The sequence below is a fragment of the Rattus rattus genome, chromosome 12, assembly GCF_011064425.1.
Source record: "Rattus rattus isolate New Zealand chromosome 12, Rrattus_CSIRO_v1, whole genome shotgun sequence".
Taxonomy (NCBI): Eukaryota; Metazoa; Chordata; class Mammalia; order Rodentia; family Muridae; genus Rattus; species Rattus rattus.
This window is the reverse complement of record NC_046165.1, coordinates 46,461,893-46,481,760: the sequence shown is the minus strand read 5'-3', so window position 1 is coordinate 46,481,760 and position 19,868 is coordinate 46,461,893. Positions and strand designations below refer to the sequence as shown.

At 41.5% G+C, this 19,868-nt stretch overlaps 1 protein-coding gene across 1 annotated transcript in view; it reads left to right on the top strand.

Moving 5' to 3' along the window:
* Epsti1 (epithelial stromal interaction 1) overlaps window positions 1–19,868 on the top strand; it is a 97,996-nt gene that overhangs the window by 27,333 nt on the left and 50,795 nt on the right. The window contains 2 exon segments of the mRNA XM_032918086.1: window positions 1,421–1,504; window positions 9,247–9,320. Of these exon segments, the coding sequence (XP_032773977.1) occupies window positions 1,421–1,504; window positions 9,247–9,320 (158 nt within the window).

Below are 19,868 nucleotides of genomic sequence, written 5' to 3'. Positions count from 1 at the left end.
ACATTTCCGAGGAACCATGAAATAACACTGTGGCTCAAAATATAAAACCTTCAAATCAATTGCAAAATGTAGTTCTCAAAATAAAAAAGATGCCAGGTACCGAGAAGAGGAGAATATCTAGAATTCTTACCCAAGCCACATGTGCTATGTGTGACCTTTGATTAAAGGCAGCCCTTGAAATTAATTACATTATTAATTATTGTTTAAGATTACTATATTTTCATTCCCAGAATATGGTTTTGTTTATTCCAAGCTAGTGACATAAATAGCAGTACGAAAATAATTTATTTAAGATAACCAGTGATTTTTACAATAAATACTATGAGTTTTATAGTAAGGAATAATTGTTTACTTTTTTGTCCCATGTACATGGATAAATACACACACATACACATACATACACACACACACTCACACATGCACACATATACACACACTCACACACACACACACACACATCACACATATACACACATACAATACACACACACACACACACACACACACATACACACACACACATACACACACACACACATACACACACACATACACACATGCACACATACACAGGTACGTGCATGCACACACATTCATACACACATATACACATACCTGCACAAATATACACATGCACACATGCACACACACATACATGCATGCACACACATACATACACACATACATGCACACACATATACACACATACACACATACACACATACACACACATACACACATACACACACACACACACACACTATACACACACACATACACACACCCACACACACACACACACACACACACACACACACACACACACACACACACACACACACACACACACACACACACACACACACACACACACACATACACCTACACACACATAGTCACATACACATACACACATACACACATGCATACACACATACACACATGCACACATACACATATACACACATAGTCACATACACACATACACACATGCAACACACACACACAAAGAGAGAGAGAGAAGGAGAGAGAGAGAGCAAGATAGGTAGGTAGGTAGACAGATAGATAATAGGTATATTTGCAGATAGAAAGATAGAAGGATAGAAAGATAGAAATATAGATAGATAGATGATAGATAGATAGATAGATAGATAGATAGATAGATAGATAGATAGATACCGATGAAGAAGCACTGAGATTTCTCAGACAGGAGATGCAGCCTGGCCATTTTCTGAGATCTAAGTGGCTTAAAGTAACAACCTATAATCATGGCGAGGTATAATACAAACAATACTGTAATTTGCCTTTCATCATAATTTTGTGTTCTAGAGGTTCAGACTGAAAAATGGTAACTGGTGGTTTTTTTTTTTTTTTTTTTTTTTTTTTTTTTTTGGTCCTCTGTAATCTCAATACAATTCAGCTAAAGAGAGATGAATCTATTCGCATCAGGAAGGAAGCTGAGGAAGCTGAGCTCCAAAGAATGAAGGCAATCCAGAGGGAGAAGGTGAGTGGGTGGCGGGGAGGTTGGTTGATACTGAGGGCTAGCCCTCAGGTTCTCCAGACACAGGCTGAGCTCTACTCATTTAACCCCCTCTGTAATCTGAGAAGGTGGCCGTTACCTACTTGTGCAAATGAGGAAATGACAGACAGAGGAAAAACAAAATGCCTGACGACCCACAGACATAATTAGAATAACTGGGTTTCATTTTCCAACACACTAGTCTCTGAGCTGGGCGTCTGCGTCACCATACCCACCACCTCACCTCTTGGTAGTATGGTTGGCCAAAAGGGAAAGCAACAAGCAACACTATCAATCAGTCAGCAGCCATGGTCACATTTGTATCCAAACGGAGTCTTCCAGGGAGCGTGCGTTGAAGGTAAACATAGCCTTCTTGCCACTGAGAGAAAGAGCATTGTGCATCGGCCTTTTAGCTTCAGTGATGTCAGACTTTTTCAACCTGAACAACGGCCATACTTTTAGGCCAAGTTTTTAGTAGCATCCAGAACTTGGGGAAAATCTCTTAAAATGCTCATTTGCTAGAAACCAAGAAACAATATGTCAATGGTTTAGCTCCTCCGTCCCGCTTTGTCAAAGACCTAACAGGAAGTGAGGCTCAGTGTTGGAGGTTTGAGATCAGGGAATTGACACATGGTTCTGAGCACCGTGTGGGACACCTATTGCCACTGCTTCTTAGAAACAAAACTCCTGTCCCGTGGCCTGCTTTTTCTTTCTTTTTTTCTCTCTTTTTCCCTATCTCCCTCTCCTATCTCTCTCCCTTTCTCTCTCCCTTTTCTTCCCACATCTCTCATTTTCTTTCTCCCTTTCTATTTTCTTTTCTCCTCTTTCTCCTCTTGTTTATTCTAAAGATTAAACAATTTTGTTTAAAATTCAAACCCCATTTTAAGCAATGGATCTGTCTGTCTGTCTGTCTGTCTGTCTGTCTGTCTACCTACCTACCTACCTACCTACCTACCTACCTATTATCTATTTGGAGCCAGAGTCTCACTTTGCAGCCTTGCCTAGCCTAGAACACACAGAAATTAGCTGCCTCTGCCTCTTGAGTGCTAGAATTAAAGGCGTGAGCTGCCACACCTAGCCACAATAGATGTGTTCAGCAGTTTGAGTTAAGGAAGCTGGAATCTGATGGCTTCTGGGACACAGAGGGAATTCGGTTCAGGTTTGCTCCTCCCTGATGGAATTCTCTACTCTCTTGGAAAGTATCTGCCATTGTTGTCTGACCTTGGGCAGGCTCCCGACTTTCTCAGAGCTCTTCCTGTAAAATCATTCTGCAAGTTCCGCCTCCCAACTCCAAGAGCAACTTGTTGCCATAGTGATACAGGTGGCATCCAGCTTGAATTTGCGCATGCAAACTGTAATAAAATGCTGGAAGAATATAAAAAAAAAACCCCACAGGTAATTTATTTACAATTTTTGATCCAGCAATCCACTACCAGTTGGCTATTACTGAAGAGTTTCAGTGAAACCACCTCTTTCTCTTATACACCTCTCTTCTCTACGGTTCAGTTTTTCCTCTCTTCCTCTTCCCATCTCCTACCTGAAAAGCCGGAGCTTTGGTCTGAGATCGTAGCAGGAAGAACACATCTCATGTAGTCTACCTGACTGTCAGGTGGAGCCAAGGAAAACACCACCAGAAGCTGGATTCAAGGCTAAGAGAACCTGGAGAATTCTGGTTGTTAGCGACTCTTACCTAAGTCATGTTTGGTGTCATTTAGTCCCTGTGACTGGCTGGCTTGTGGTTGTCTACAGTTCCTTTCTTCATGCTCAGCAACACACATTCTTGATGGGTGGGTGAAACGCTGTTCTTTACCACTCAGGTGAAAGCGATGATTCCTCCTTCCAGGTCACACCACAGCTGTAGAGCCACGGCAATCTTTAGACATTGAAACATTGATTGGATTAGCTTTCCTAAATTGATAACAATGATATAAATTTGCACGTGATGGAGAAGGATCTGCTCACTAGCCTTTCTAAGCAATAAGCCGAATTGTCGTTGCCTGGGATTTGCTGATGTGCAGGTCAAGAGAGCCTACCTTGGACCTACTGCAAACCATATCCTGCCAAGCTCTTTAAGCTGATTCCCATGTCTATGAAAAATTGTGGAGCATTAATTAAGTGGGACTTGGTTTATCTGGCTGACTGGCCCTCACTCCTACCAGGCCCAGACCTTTCTGTTGCATATGAATCTGTGGCTATGAATCATGGCTATGTGTGCCCGTTTAGTAGCTTGTGTCAGACAGAAAGAGTGGATATTAGCTATCTAGTAGTGACATATTCTACATTGCCAGTGTGATAATGGCGGGGAGAAGTGATAATGACTGTGCTTATGGAGCACTTAGTCTTTAAAATGCACAGCAAACACATGCACGGACACCAGCCTGCAGAGCTCTGCCCTCCTCCCCCAGCGCATGGATACTGCCCAGAAGTCTGAGCCAATGCAGAGCCAAGCAACTCCTGCCACCCAGGACTCTGGCAAATCCCTGAGGTACCCTCAAGGTATCTTTCTTATTAATATACCGGTGAACTGATGTATGCATTAAATAAGAGCCCTCCCAGGCCAGTAGCTTCCTCAAAGTCCCAACAGTGACCACCGCTGGTGACCAAGCGTTCCACAGATGAGTCTTCGAAGAGCTACTTCATGTATAAACTACAGTAATACATTCTCATAGGTCACCACAACCATCTTGTCAGATGAACGGAATGTTCTGTGAATGAATATCTGTTATATTCTGCTCATAATCATATTGATGAAGTAATCATTTGATTTTCTGTACTTCTGCAGTAGTCACAAACCCGAAAGATGAAAGCCTTCCGCCTCCATGTCGAGGAGCTTCCCCACCCCCTGAGTTCCCCTTACTCTGCTATCTGTTTATTTCTGAGCTAGTTTCCAACACGATGTCCTTGCCACATTCTTCCACATTAATTTTCCCAATCTCCCTCTATCATTATAACTTTGGAAAGTGTCAAAAACAGCTACAGAGATTCGAGTGGCATCTAAAGCCTTTATTTGTTTAAGTCGTGGCTACCAAAGTCGCTTGCAGCAAGTGAAGCCATTGTGAGTTTTTTTGTAGACCCCGAGAAACACGGCTCATTTGAATGCTGCTCGGTGCTGTAGGAACAAAGCAGCAGAACATAAATTATGCATATTAGAAGTAAATGCATTCATGTACATATTTTTAGGGCATGGTACCTATTGCCTCCTAGTTTTGAAAGGCAAGTAGTGAGTAGCAAGGACTAATGGCTTTAAGGCCAAAACTCAACATTCATGAAATTATTTAAGCATTATATGAACCGGGAAATATTTTCAAAATCTGTAAACTCTCAAGACACATCAGGTTTCCAGGAAATATGTTTCTTGCACACTTCAGCACTGCTCTGATGTGGCATTGATACAGGTATTAAGTCTTTGGATGTTGCACTGGGCAGTCATTAATTAATACCATGATGTTGGAATGAGAATGGTATCTCTGGGCCACAGGCATTTAGAGCATAGACTGTTAGTTACCCTGGGATCCATTTGCCTTAACTAGGAAATGGGTACAATAAGAAGGGTAGTAGAACTAACGGATAAATGTGCAGAGTCCTGAGCATGGTGGCTTGCTCTTAGCTTATCCTGACACAGGGTTTTACTCTACTGCCCTAACTGACCTGGAATTCACTACATAGACCACGCTGCCTCGGCCTTCCAAGTCCTAGGATGAGAGACCTGCACCGCCACACCCAGCCCTGGCACTCCCGGCTTTTAGGAAAGGTGCCCTACCCTAATTCTAAGAATAAAGAAACTCTCTAATATTCTCCCATTTGATTTTAGTCTATCAGCTTCTTTAGAGGCTCTTGTTATTTACCACAAATTCAAAAGGTTTGGTGACTTCACTTCTGTTAAACTCACACCTTGCTGGTGAGAAGACGCACTCTGGGGCACTTAACTTCCAGGCTTCCCATTCGGCTGAAATGTTAGCATTGACCAGTGTCCTGGACTTTCCTTTGTACTCTGGGCCCCAGTCACCAAGATCTTGTCTTACTTTCTTCTCTTTTCTTTCATTTTCACAATAGGACTTCTCCTACCCTTTCATAGAAGCAATGGCCATTAGGCTGTGAATATCTTTATTTTTGTTACCTTCTCTCTGTTACTTTTCTGTCTTCTTTACCTCTTTCTCCTCTCCTGTCCTGTCCTGTCCTGTCCTGTCCTCTCCTGTCCTGTCCTGTCCTGTCCTGTCCTCTCCTGTCCTGTCCTGTCCTGTCCTCTCCTCTCCTCCTCCTCCTCTTCCTCCTCCTCCTCCTCCTTTTTCTTCCTCTCTCTCTCTCTCTCTCTCTCTCTCTCTCTCTCTCTCTCTCTCTCTGCCCTTTTGTTCTTGGGAAGAGGCTTACTACATAACACAGGCTAGCTTTGAACTGTTGATTTTCTCTTGGTTGCTCAGCTACGGGCATACATCACCATGCCTGTGTATTTGCCACATCTATCTCCAAGCCTGTCTTAAGGGGGATGGAAAGTGTCTCCTTGCTGCTATGCTGGACTCTCCCATCTACATTCACTACCTCCTGCTCTCTCTAACCCCTCAGAGAGCCTGTTCTTTCATTGGTTAAGCCTCCCCCTCCCCCTTCTCCTTGCATTTTTGTCTCCTTTGCTCATCACAGACTTTTACCTAATCTTCTTATCCTAACGCCTCACATTGCTGTACTCTCGTCTGCTTTCGATTCTTCCATCCCGAGATTCACAGTCTTTCTCCTTAGTCTTTGATTTGAAATATGAGTTCATGGACTGAGTTTAATAATCACTTAAACAAGATAGTGTTTTTGCTTTAAAAAGCATGAATGCTGTGCCCATCAGACCAAGAAAATGAAGAACCCTAGATTCTTTCTTGCTTCTTTGTACACTAAGCTTGGTTTCTTTCTCTAGTACTTTTCTGATATAGATGTAGCCAAGATGGACACTGTTGTTCTCAACAGAAAAAACTATAATGTAATATTTCCTAGCTTATTAATCATTAAAAATGCCACGCATGTTGATGACTTCATGAGACCTGGAATTTTGAAGTCTCCCTTGTAACTAATCTTGAGGGGAAAAAAAAAAGTCATTTTTCTCCCCAAACTTTAAGAGACTTTCAAAGGAGTTTTCTTTTCCAATGTGAAAGAATATGGCCAATTATTCAAATTACAAAAGTGTTAGATCATACAGTATTCTTTTTTCTTTTTTTTTTTCGGAGCTGGGGACCGAACCCAGGGCCTTGTGCTTGCTAGGCAAGTGCTCTACCACTGAGCTAAATCCCCAACCCCCATACAGTATTTTTAAGTTGCATTAAGTGTGCACACAGAGAGCAGGTCCTTATACCCCAGTGAGCAAGGTGTCTTAGAGTCTGTGGTAAATTCCATATTAGAAGCATGCTGCCTACCTTGATCCTTAAATGTTTTTAAAATTTTAAATAGTTTAATAAATTCTTCTAAGGAGAGCATGGTGGCATGTGCTTGGGAAGTAAAAGGAGGAAGCTCAGGAAATTTGAAGCCAACTTGGGCACATGGGACAAAAGAACGATAACAGTGTTTTCCATGGTTGGGTTTTAAAGTAGCCAGCATCTCCTTGTTAACCACAGTTTTGTGCTAGTGTAAGCCACAGCTTGTCTAAGTTATGGACTTAACAACATTTCTGATAAACACTCAGGAGCACACCTCTAAGTCTCACACACTTCAGAAAAGGTGATACCAGGTATCCCCCGGAGGCCACGCAGGAGGAGGTCAAGTCCGAACCCCAACCTCTCTGAAGCAAGGGTGTTAGGAGTGCAAGTGAGCCGGAAGCAGAAGGGTCAGCTATGGGTCTAAATGGCCAAGAGAAAGGCAGCATCAAAAGATGCTGAGGAATGAGGTTGGGCTGGAACACCTGACTTCTGGGCTATTTCTAAGTCTACCAATGTGTGGACGAGCCCTCCTGCGTCAACTCTTACTCGCCCACATTACCATTTAGTTTCTATCTGCTTTCATGCATTTGCTGATACCCACGGTTGTTGCAAGTGGAGTGTGGGGCTCAGGATTCTACAGTGAGTGAAATAAAAAGCTGAAACCTCAAAGCAGCAACAAACTAAATCGAGTCAACAAATGGCAAAAATTTCCAAACCTCCATGTTTCAAATGGCACCTTCCTAGATTCCTATGGGTCTCCTTCTGAAATTGCTATTATTTTCCTTGTGTATGTCTCTCCTTTGGCATATTTAACATTTCTCCATTGCTCTCTTGTCTATATCGTTTATAGGAGAGGCACTTCTGTGTTCATATCATGAATATATACATTTTACTATATATTATATACAGTTCAGGACATCCATATAATAGGGCATTGGGTAAATATTGAGTGCATGGGATTTAGAGCTATTATATCTCAGCCAGTGGTAGTATCCTTCCTGAGTTTCTTTCCACATTTGTATTTGTGCAAATATGTTTGGCTGATCTGATGAAATCTAACAATTTGGGCTGATATAAAAATCCATTTTATCAACTGGTTTAATCAATACGTTCTGTTTACGGTCTGCTTGCTTGCGGTCCTCAGCCATTTTGCTGCCTCCACCCCGGGAATATGGAGAGATCCTCACAAGGCAGCGGGTCTGGGCTCACTATTGAGGACATTATCTAGATTACAACCGTTATTTGATGTTAAGTTCCCCTTCCATTTTCTTCCTAGAATCTTGTTTTATTAGCAGCCGAATTGCTCGCTGCATAATTGATTCCCTGGACTCTAGGGTACTTACAACAGGTTTTTTTCTATTTTTTTTTCATGGAAGACATCTATTTTGTCCATCAAAATGTGAAAGCTTCCCATCTTGAATAACAAAGCCAGACTCACATCAGAGTTTAAAAGGGATGCTTCCTATTTTTCTCTTTCACAGATCTTCCTTGAGTAAATCTGATTGTTTGTTTGTTTGTTTATGTCCAGCTGACTTCTGACTCCTTTTGAACTAAGCTAAAGTGTCACCTTCCTCCTTCTTCCTGTATTGCAGGACATGTTTCTACTCCTTATTGCGTTTTGTTTTTGTCTAAGAGTGTCATCTATTTTTCGTAGGCACATTTTAAAAAATGATACTAGTGTCACAGCAAGCAAAAAGCAAGTGGCTTGGGTTGTTTAAATCAGGTTAAAATGTGCCAAAGCCATGGTGACAGTGATATCAAATATGAAGTCACATCCCGGAAGGCTCTGTAGACAGCTAATTAAGAAAAGAACTCTTTTCTACTCAAGTGGATGGCTTTTTGAGACATAACACTGCTCAGTTTCTCAACAGCTTTAAGTATCTAAGTCAGAAGGGAGTCGGGCTGGGTTATTGAAAATCTTTTCCTTAATATTTTGGTAGAATTGTCACACACACACACACACACACACACGCACGCACGCACGCACGCACACATTTGTGTGAACTGTTTAACCATGTGTTTTGTTTTTTAATTTAACATGCTTGTTATCAATATTTATTATTTCCATTGGAACATTTCACAAACTTCACTTCCTTCAAAATAGATCTTGCTATCATTTGAGATGAAATAAAAAATGTGGAATTTTGATTCTGTTATTTAGTCAAGTTGTGAGAGGGGCGCTTCAGGAGGATCTTGGGGCCTTCTGTGTAATGAGAGGATTACCATGGGATCTCTGGGTCACTAGAACATAGGGTTTGGGGGGTTGGAACAACTTAAAAGTCAGGATTCTACCTAAAGCTTCCAGAACAGATCACATTTTGGTACTTTCAATTTCAGAGTAATAAACTAGAAAAGAAAAAGCAACTTCAGGAAGACATCAGAAGAGCCACACTTCGAGAGCACCATCAGTCGTAAGTTTATGACATCATTACTTTGTTCCTTTATAGGTTTATGGTTCAGATTTTGGGCTCTAGGGAATGGCAACTTTTTTTTTTTTTTAAATTGGGTATTTCTTATTTACATTTCAAATTTTATTATCTTTCCCAGTTTCAGGTCAACATCCCCCAACCCTCCCCTCCCCTTCTATATGGGTGTTCCCCTCCCCATCCTCCCCCCCATTACCGCCCTTCCCCCAACAAACTCGTTCACTGGGGGTTCAATCTTGGCAGGACCAAGGGCTTCCCCTTCCACTGGTGCTCTTACTAGGCTATTCATTGCCACCTATGAGGTTGGAGCCCAGGGTCAGTCCATGTATAGTCTTTGGGTAGTGGTTTAGTTCCTGGAAGCTCTGGTTGGTTGGCATTGTTGTTCTGGGGTCTTAAGCTCCTTCAGCTCTTTCAGTCCTTTCTGTGATTCCTTCAACAGGGGTCCCGTTTATGAATTTATATTATATGAAAACGAATGGCAACTTTTAAAACATTGGGTGTTGGATGGTTGGCACTGCATTAATCATGTAATTGAGCTCTACCATCTCTGGGAATCTGAGATCAGGACACTTAACACTCATCAAACTATTTTCCAGTGGTCAACAGATGAGCAATCATTTGACTAAATTTGAGGAATTCACCCCTATAAATAAGTTGGATTCCAGGGTGCTGCTGATTGTGCTGGTCTCCAGGATACTGCTGTAAGGAGGATGGTGTTTGAGGTGAAATATCCAAGCAGCATTTAAGTAGTATTTATCTAGTGGGCCAAGGTCTGTTTACCATCGTATTATTCTAGTTGAGAATGGAAATATTATTTATTATTGTTTTTGACACTCTAAATCAATGATTACAAACCAAGGTATTTTTTTCTAGCATGATTCCTGAGTGATAAAGCTTAACATGCTAATACTATACTTTGATAATACAGAAAAGTCTACTCTGTTATGCCGCACTTCAAAGTAGTAGTTCTCAACTTGTGGGTCATGACCCGTTGGCGGGGGTCACATATCAGATATTACATTACAATCCACAATAGTAGCCAAATTGCAGTTATGAAGTAACAATGAAGATAATTTTATGGTTGAGGGTTACCACAACATGAGAAACTATTAAAAGGTCACAGTGTTGGGAAGGTTGAGAACCACCGGTTCAAAGGGAAACCCCTGTCCGAACCTAACCTTTGTTAGGTTATATGAGCCTTGATTACATTCAGAAGACAAAAACAAAGTATTCTTTATTTTTACGAAGTAATTCTAAATGTCATTTAGAACCAAGCTACCTGGTTCCAAATCTCAGCACCATTGCTCCGCTCTGGAACCCTTCTGAACTGTGCTGTTGGTTCAGAATAAGGACGATCACATCTGTCCAATGAACCCAAAGAAAGGGATTAAAGAAAAGTCCCAAAAGGCTTAAACATCCCTGGATCTTCTGGGGATGTTGGGGAGCATTTGTCTGATATAAGGTGAATTCTGTCCCCACTAGAACCTCAACTAGACTCGCGCCTTCATACGTAGCATTCACTGAGTGCTTGTTGTTCCCTCGGCCCACGCTGGCCCCACATTCATCCCTCTAGCTCAGGTGTGGAGCTGCTCACGGACTGCCATTTTAGAGGGTGCTTCCTCCCCAAGTCTAGCACCCTCTAGTGTTCTCAGAGCACTGGGCTCAGCCTGCCTCTATCGAGGCATGTTGAAACTCAGCAGCAGGAATAGAAAGGAAGTTCCCCACCCTGTGTATTGCTCCTTACCAGGTTAAGGTCAGTCAAGTTAAGATCAGGGCTGGGAAGTTGAAGGAGTCTTCCTTTGGCGGGTTTGAGGCAGGGCAAGGTGAGGGAGGAGAGATTTTGGAGTTTTCAAAGGTTGGAGGCTGGTCTACCCAGCCTCCTGTCTTTTCAAAGTAACCCGGATTCTTGAGTTTGTGTTTCACTAAATGCTAAAGATCAATCACCCTTATTCTGTAGAGAAGAAAAGAAGGCTGAGCTGTCAGCCACCTCACGCGAGCTGCGGAGCTGAATTCAATTACATGCACATTTTACTCCTGCTCCTTCTCCTGCTTATCATGAAAGTCCGGGTTAGCCAGGAAAAAAAGGGACGTGGGCTAAAAAATGAGAAGTATCTCAAATTGATTTTTAAAGCCTATTGAGGAACACAAGACGTATAGATATATGTAAGGGTGTGTGTGTGTGCGTTTCTTTTAAGAGTATTGTGTTTTGAATTACTTTTGAAATTAAGGGACCAATAGCTATTGAAACCAATGGCCATTATATAGCTGAAAATATTAGAGGAATTTCTTAGGGAAGGTGGATCCTCTATTGAAAGGTCTTTATTGCACTTTCTTGGAACCAGTTTATAGTAGTTTTTTTTTTTTTTTTTTTTTTAAATCTAGCAAAGCTGTTAGAATTCTAACAGTACAAATCAACCAGATTTGGATTTCACCAAACCACAGGGACTGTCCACCTCCCACACCCAGATGAGATTCTCTTGAAGCTGTCAGGCAAAGGAACACAGAATAGAAACCAAATAAGCAGCTCTTTCAAAGGAGTCGATGCTGAGCCAGTTTGAGCGCGCTGCAATGGTGTGGTGCAAACAGCAGACCAGGAACAATGTGGTTTGCTGTTGAAGAGGGCAGCCATGGACTTGAGTGGACTGTAAAATCCAGCTGCCGGAGAAATGGAGAAAAGGCGTGTGGTGGCCACCCTAGGTGCCCTTGTGCATCTTAACGCGTTCTTTCTCCACACCGTGTTCCTGACTCTGTTCATTTGCCTCTGATTATTTTGAGTGTTGTCAATTATTTAGCTAACAGGCAGAAAACTAGGCTTTTATTGACAACCAAAGGCACTCTCCTGAGTGTAATAATGAAGGCAGTTTATTGAATGCCTGTGAGGTTGCTTTCTAATTGTACGCATTAATCTGCCCATGCAAGCTGGCTGAAAACACACAAGCAGATTGCACATGCAGATGGAGCACACAGGATGGTTTTTATGAAAAGACCTCTCCAATGCACTCCTGCAGCACCGTCTCTCCCTTAAAAATCGCACGGCTGTGACTACTCCGATTGGCGGCTGAGAGCAGACCAGATTAATGATGCATTAAGTTTGCCACTCTGGCTGGGGACAGACTCCAATCTCACAACTCTGAATTAGTTCTAGAATTCTCGAACCTGAAAGCAGAGGGTAGAAATGGGCCTTTAACCTTGACATAATACTTTTCACCATTACTTTTAGTCTTTATTTACTGCCTATAAAAATCCAAATGTGATTTTTGTGTGTGTGTTGTGTGTGTTGGGGGGGGCACTACCGTATTAGCTGATGGCACAAAAGAATGCCTGGCTCGGAAGGACCAGTGAGTGAGCCTTTTCTTTTAATTTTAATTTTTAATAGATACTTGTGATTTAGCTTTTTTAGAACATTGCATAACACGAATCTCAATATTTTAATTTTTTCTTTCTTCTTTTTAAAAATATTTTTATTCATTTTCTTGAGAATTTCATATAATGTATTTTGGTCATATTCATTCTAACTCCTCTGCTTAAATTTTACCCGGTCTGCCTCCATTTCAGATCCCAACATTGTGTCCTTGTTTTTTTAATCTAATAATATACCGACTCCAGTTTTATTGACAATTCATTCTGGGCGTGTTGTCACTTTTATAATTATGTGGGTTTTTTTTTTATTTTTCTAATTGTGTGGTTTTTTGTTTTTGGTGTCTGTCTTTTGTGACAGGGTCTCACTATATAGCCCTGGCTCTCCTGGAACTTGCTATGTAGATCAGGCTGGTCTTGGACTCACCCAAAACTGCCTGCCCTCTGCCCCCTTGAGTACTGGGATTAAAGGTGTGTGCAGCCATACCCAGCCATATTTGGGTTTTGAGTCTATCTAACAAGGATAGCAAGGGTAGGATAGTATGCTGGTGTTAGGAAAAGGTAGCATTCTTTGTACATTTTTCTGGAAGCATACGAACAGGCTATGTTTTAAATATTTAAAACTTGTAATTCCTTTCTAGTGATTATTCTCTATAAATGATCATGTATTTATCTGAAAAGTACTAAATGCTCAGCCCTTTCAAATCAAAGTAATAAGAAGCTGCCGTGTAGCTGAGAAGTGGGATGTCAGCCTCTGCAGTGAATGCTGAGCCTTTAAAAAATCTTTAATCTCCGGGTTAAATTTACTAGAGATGCATTTTTTTCTCTTTTACAGATATACCTAGCCTTGGGTAGTTGAAATTCCCCAAAGTCATTGAGATAGTAACTAATTTAGCCAAATTGAGGTCCCCAAGTTTGGGGAAATTTTGAGACATAGATAATTTGAGGGCACAGGGTGCCACAAGGGTCGGGAATACAGGGTAGGTGGGTTGATGGGACCACATGGCTACTTGAGACAAGACTATTGGAGAGGGCGGGCAGTCCTTGCCAAACTTGACCAAATTTGCCTTCTAGTTCTTTCTATCATGCCCTAAATTTGGTCTAGGGTGGGCAAAAAAGAAAAGGCTAGAAGAAATAATCTAGTGTTTTCTCCAGTCATCAAATAGGAGCAACACCCCACTCTCCAGGTTCAACCCTGTTAATCCTATAGTCGATCTCAGGATGGAGATGATACATGTTTGTGATCTATGTGAGGTGAGCTCTTCTCTCAGGAAGCAGTTTCTGAAACAGTTTTACAAGACCAAGAGGTTTAATTATTTAAAATTAATGTAGTAGTGTATGTATGTGATGTGTGTATGTGTGTGTGTGTGTGTGTGTGCATGCATGCGCACACATATACAGTATACATGTGGAGTTCACAGAACAACTTTCAACATTAGCTTTCTTTTACTCTGGGACTCTGAAAGCCAGCTCAAGTTGTCAAGTTTAGCCAATAAGCTATCTTGCTGGCCAAAAGATCTCAATTCTTAAAACTTTGGTTGGGGTGGGGGAGCAGCAGGGGAGAGACTGTGATCAGGATGTAAAGAGGATAAATGAATACATAAATTTGGTTGGAAAACCTTTTGAAATCAAGCCAATCCCCGAGAAGGACTGGCCCATCCCTCCCCAGCTCTGCCCCATGACTGTAATAGCAGGAAAGTCCGGTCCTGTCCTGTCCCCTGTCCCCGTCGCCCCTCCCTCCCCCGTCTTTACCGTCGGAGCCATGACTCTCTTTGCCTCGCACTTGAATGGTTATGTGTGCTAAGCTCCTCAGAGGCACATCTGCATCTATTTTAGTTTTCCTGGAGCTGAGGATCCAGACAGGACTGCTGAATATGCACACTTCAGCCCCAAGTTTGCCTTCTGATCTGCTCGCAAACCTTCTGATGCCCTTCCTGGGAACTTCTGAAAGACACTTAAGGGCTTCGGTGCTCCCTTATCCATGTGGTGGGCTTTAATCCAATCTTGAGTTTTATAATTTAGGTAAGGTGACTGGAAAGTCATCCTATTCATAGCTTCCTAGCTTATGCTAATGAAGCAAACTTAGAGATATAAAATCCCCCTGTCTGTTTTGTTCAGAGTGGAAGCGAGCAGCTTATGACAGATTCGGTCTGAGGGAATTCCTTGAGGGTGAGTGTTAAATCGTGCTGTTGGTGGGGTGCATCAGAATTTACCCAGTAGTTAGCCTAGCACACAGCGTCTTCTTTGGTTCCTACGAACACTGCTCTCTTGGTACTTATTGTGGAGGACAGGATGGAGGATGGGGGTGGGAGTAAGAATTGATGGGTCACGTGATGAATCCCAGGAAATCCGACTCTGGAGGCCAGCATCAGGGTACAGATCTGAGTTTATTGTACTTACATAAAGTTTCTGAGCCAATCCCAAGCCCCCAAATCATTGGCCAATCTCATCTTGCCACACCATGCTCCAATGAAAGCCCTGCCTAATGAGGTAACTCAGAAGGAGTGCGGGGAGTACCCTCACCTGTGAGGACTTCTGTTGAGGACAGGAGAAGCAGCCATCGCTCTGACCTCTTTTTGCTGTATTACTGGCGTTCTAGGAGCCATCTTAGATTTAATGCATGTACCGTAGATCAGGCCTCTTCAAGCCTGTGGCGCCTCACTCTCCATCCCACTTTTTCCTTCACAAGGTTGACCTCCCCATCCCCCACAATTTATAACATGATTGTTCCTTTTGTGTTCCTTGGTGACCCTAGGGGACTCCTGCAGCATCTCAAATTTTGTCATGTTTAGGTTTTAAATTTGTGAGTTACATTTATTGGAGAGAGTTGGCTCTCTCCTCCATTTGCATTCCAGAGATTAAGCTCAGGTAGTAAGACCTGGTACCCTTACCCACTGAGCATATTACAATCCCCTAATTTAGTTTTTAAAAACATAGTTTGGGTCATCCCATGCCCTATTCCAAAGTTCTTGATTATTTCCTATTCCCATTGCCTTAAAAATGAAGTCCGGTCTCCATAGCTGAACTGTGGGGTACCATGAGGTGCCTTACTAAGATTGCAGAAGGAATTCCTTACAGATTTGGGGCCTATGACAGGTGAAAGTTTTGAGGAAACTTTTCCTTAAGTCCCGTGCTATCAGGAAGCAAAGGTTGTTATATGATTGTTTGATATAACAATGGGAAAAACAAAAAAATGGGAAAAGAACAGAGGAGGGTCATACGGTCACCACCAAGGCAGTGGCAGTTCTTCCTTATAGCCGGAGTTTGGAGGTGTCCGGTCATTGTTAAGGTTTGCAGAAGGTTATGTGCTTTTCTATGTTCGGACATGTTACAGAGTGGCTTTACACTTGTTGTAATATGCCTCACTTACATTGCAGCCTCTCTAGTGTTACTCTTGCACAGAGCTTCTTCAGCACCAAAGCCTAGACATTAATGCTAGGTTCATTTGCATTTCCCTCTGTAGCTGATAAGAGATAAACCTTAGCCAGGGCTTTATTGTAAAAGAATCTAACTTGATTTTCTCATTGCTGGAACACCCAGCATTAGTGTTTCCCTCCTGGGAGGGAAGTATTTGGGCCTTGACTTTCTTAGTTCGAACTCTAACTTCTTTCCTCTGGCTGGAGAATGGTTTTGAACCTCTTTGGGTCTCCATTTCCTCAAGTTACAGTGGAGCGTAGCTGCCACTCATAAGGGAGATGGATGGATATGGTCCACTGGAGAAACCAGCATAGGATCCAGCGGGATGTGCTGGACTGAGTAAGTCCCAACAAGCCTAGCACAGAGGAACCCTGGCTGAAGTCGAGCCTGGATGGGGTTCAGAACCCGAAGGAGGATGTGTGGAATAGGAGAAAGAAGATGTGGACCAAGAAGTGCAGCTCATGCACTCTGACACTGAGACAGCACAGGTCGCCTTTATTTATACACCTAGTTTTTCACAGTTTTTTTACATTCATTTTCTCATTATCTCACGTGCAGTCTCTTTAAAGAACTTCTACATGTAACAATAATGTGCACACTTGCTTTCTCCCTTCCTTCTCCTCCTCAATATCTGCAGTCTCCTGCTAACCCATGAAGTCCATCAAGAAAGAGGAAACAGCTCCAGCAAGCAGTTACTATCTAACCCAGCACATAGGCACAAAACTGTATGACCTTGGTTGATAGCAATTGCGGTTACAGTAGAGAGAGGTGATAGATTTCATACCCAGGGAATTCTGATAATAACTATTGATACTTAGCATTACACTGCATCTAATCGGGAGATCTAATTCTTCTAATGCCCAGTAATCTGAGCAGTTTAGTAACCAAGTCAGTTTGTGTTCCTTGCTTGGCTCACCTCTGAATGTTCCCAATGATTCGGCAAGGTCTTTCTAACCATTTGATAATCAACTAATTGTTGTTTGGAAGAGATTGGTGGACAAATTGTTGTCTAAGCTTAGTTCTCATTAGAAAAGAACATCCAGAGGTTAGCTGATGTACCCAAACCAGGGCCTTGTGTTGACTTGACCACATCACCATTATTAACAAAACTTCCACGATCCTCCGAGACAAACAAGAATGAATTGTGGTCTGATCTTCCTTTCTCTGGTTCTGGGGAGATGTGTTTCACAGATAGAGTGAAAGGAAAGATTCCCAATAGCAAAGCCAAGAACGCAAAGGCAAGGCAAAAGTGAACCAAGCATTGTCTTTGGAAAGGCCAGGAGATTCTGCACGAACATCCTCAGAAGTCCTTATCTTTTGGGACCCAATTTCTCAGGCCTTGCAAGGAGTGGAGTATGCATTACACTCACGCACCTTTCCCAGCAGAGACTTGGCAGCCTCTACCTGGGAACTACTTTTTTTAATTCCTAAGTATCCCTGGTGAACGCACCACACCTGGGAGAAAGTATGTCCATCCTGGAGACAAGTTCCCTGGACAGCCGACATTATCATTCCCATGTGGGTTCTAAAAGCCTTTCTGAAGTAAAACAAAAAGCAAAATAAAACAAAGCAATAGCAAAAACCACGAAAAGGAACTCTAGACAAAAACATAGCTAAACAAAGGAGGAGGACTTGGCGGGAAAAGGTCACAGACAATGAGAAGATCCGTGGTTCAAACATGTAACCCGGTTTCCCTTTTCCTTCTCTTCCTCTGCTTCGTTCCCCTCCCTCATGCTCTTCCCTAAGCAAGAACAGGATGAAGCTCAGAGCCCGGGGAATTCTTACCCTAGAAGAGACACAAATGGGAGAGATGAGGCTAAGCATGGTTCCCTTTGGCATATTAGCAGAGGAGGCCTGTGAGCTCCAGATGCTGACTGAAAACTTGCTGTGCTTGTGTTTAGTTGTGCTCGTTAACCCTTTGTACAAACTGGGTTAGAAAACCGTGGGAAAGTGGAGCAACAACAATGTGGCCACTGTAACAAAATGTAGAGAATGTTGAATTTTTACAATAAAACACAAGAGGGGAAAATATTAAATCTAACAAGCTAATGGTTATAAAGCCTATATAAATCATGTTTATGTATTTCTAAAAATCCTCCTGGGCAGCATAAAAATAAGTTTCTAACTGTGCTATTATGAGGAACATCAATAAAAGAGTTAAAAATCAAAAGCATGGGAAATATATTCATAAATGCCAACAGAAGAGAGCAGATGTAGCAATATTAATGTGAGACAAATTGAATTCTAGGTGAAAAGTGTTCAATATTTTATGAAGATAAAATACATAATCTTAAAGAAAATGAAACATAAATCTTTAGTAACAATGATTTGAAATGTATGTGGGACACAAAACAGTAGACAAAATACTATTATGATCTCTAATACCAAGTATGGCTTTGCTGAATTCTTCATTTATTTAATAATTCTCCATGGAAATGAATCAATCAGAAGACTGACATAGGGGTAAAGGAATGGAATAACAATTACATCACATGCTGATGAAGCCCTACACCGGGCATATGAGAACACATTTTCTGTGAACGCTGTGTTAACTTCTATAGCACCAACCACGGCCGAAACCTCAGACACTGTCAGTGTATTCCTAATGTCTCTCCAAATCCTGGAGATCCTCAACTCTTAAAAACATAGTAAAACTAGAAATTGTGCACTAAGACTTTTTAAAGTTATAAGAATTTAAATACCCCTTTTGCCTTTTATTCTAGTTTTGAGCAAAATCTTGCTATGTAGCCTAGGCTGGCCTAGAACTCACAATCCTTCTGTTTTAGACTCTTGAGTGTTGAGATTATGGGTATCAGCCACTACAAAGAACTCAAATATCCTTTTAAATGACTGATGTGGGAAACTAGAAGTCAAACCTGAAATTATTTTGTGATTTAAAAAATACGAATTTTCAAACACTGATAGGTATAACCAAATACCTATCACATGCATTAAGATCAATACATACATTAAGTGCTATAGAAAACCCACAAGGATATCTGCAGTCATATGAGAATTCACTGTTTAAGACTTTAGCTATCTATGGGAGCAAGTGTGTCTTAAAATCAGGATCAAACAGATGGGTGATCTGACAAACTGTATTGAACCAACACAGGTAGAATGTAACGATATTTTATAATCTTATGGCTTATTTCTTTATAACATTATATAAATCCCAGAACAGTGAAGAAAAAAAGACTTAAGAACATAACACTTTTAACTTTATGGTAGAAGGCATAGTGAACAAAACTATATGTAAGTGGTGATCTAAGAGCAAATATTGCCTAAGATAGAGTGAGATAAAGGCCTAATTCACAAGAAACTCTTCCATGATATGAAAAAGCCAACTTTATGAAGACTAAGTTCTTAAATTAAGAGGAAAATATTTAGAAAAGCATAAATATGAATTTTATAAGTGAAATGAAAGTATCAATGTATTGATAAAAGTGTCAGGAAACATGCTTTCATTGATTGATAATGGGTACCTAGTATGTGCCCAGCATGTCCTAGGTTCTGTGTATGTTCTGTGAGCAAGTGAATGTTATCCCATGACTAAATATGAAAATTCAGATGATAGGCAAGCTGCCAAAGACATACACAGGTGGTGGTCATTCCTTAAAGGAGCACAGGGGTGGAGAGATATACAATGACCAAGAAAAGTGGAACCCAAGTGGGTAAATCTCCTTAGTTTAATAGGGAAGGCCTGATTCCCAGAGAAGATGACATTTGAACTGAGGGCATATGTAAACTTTGAGCAGT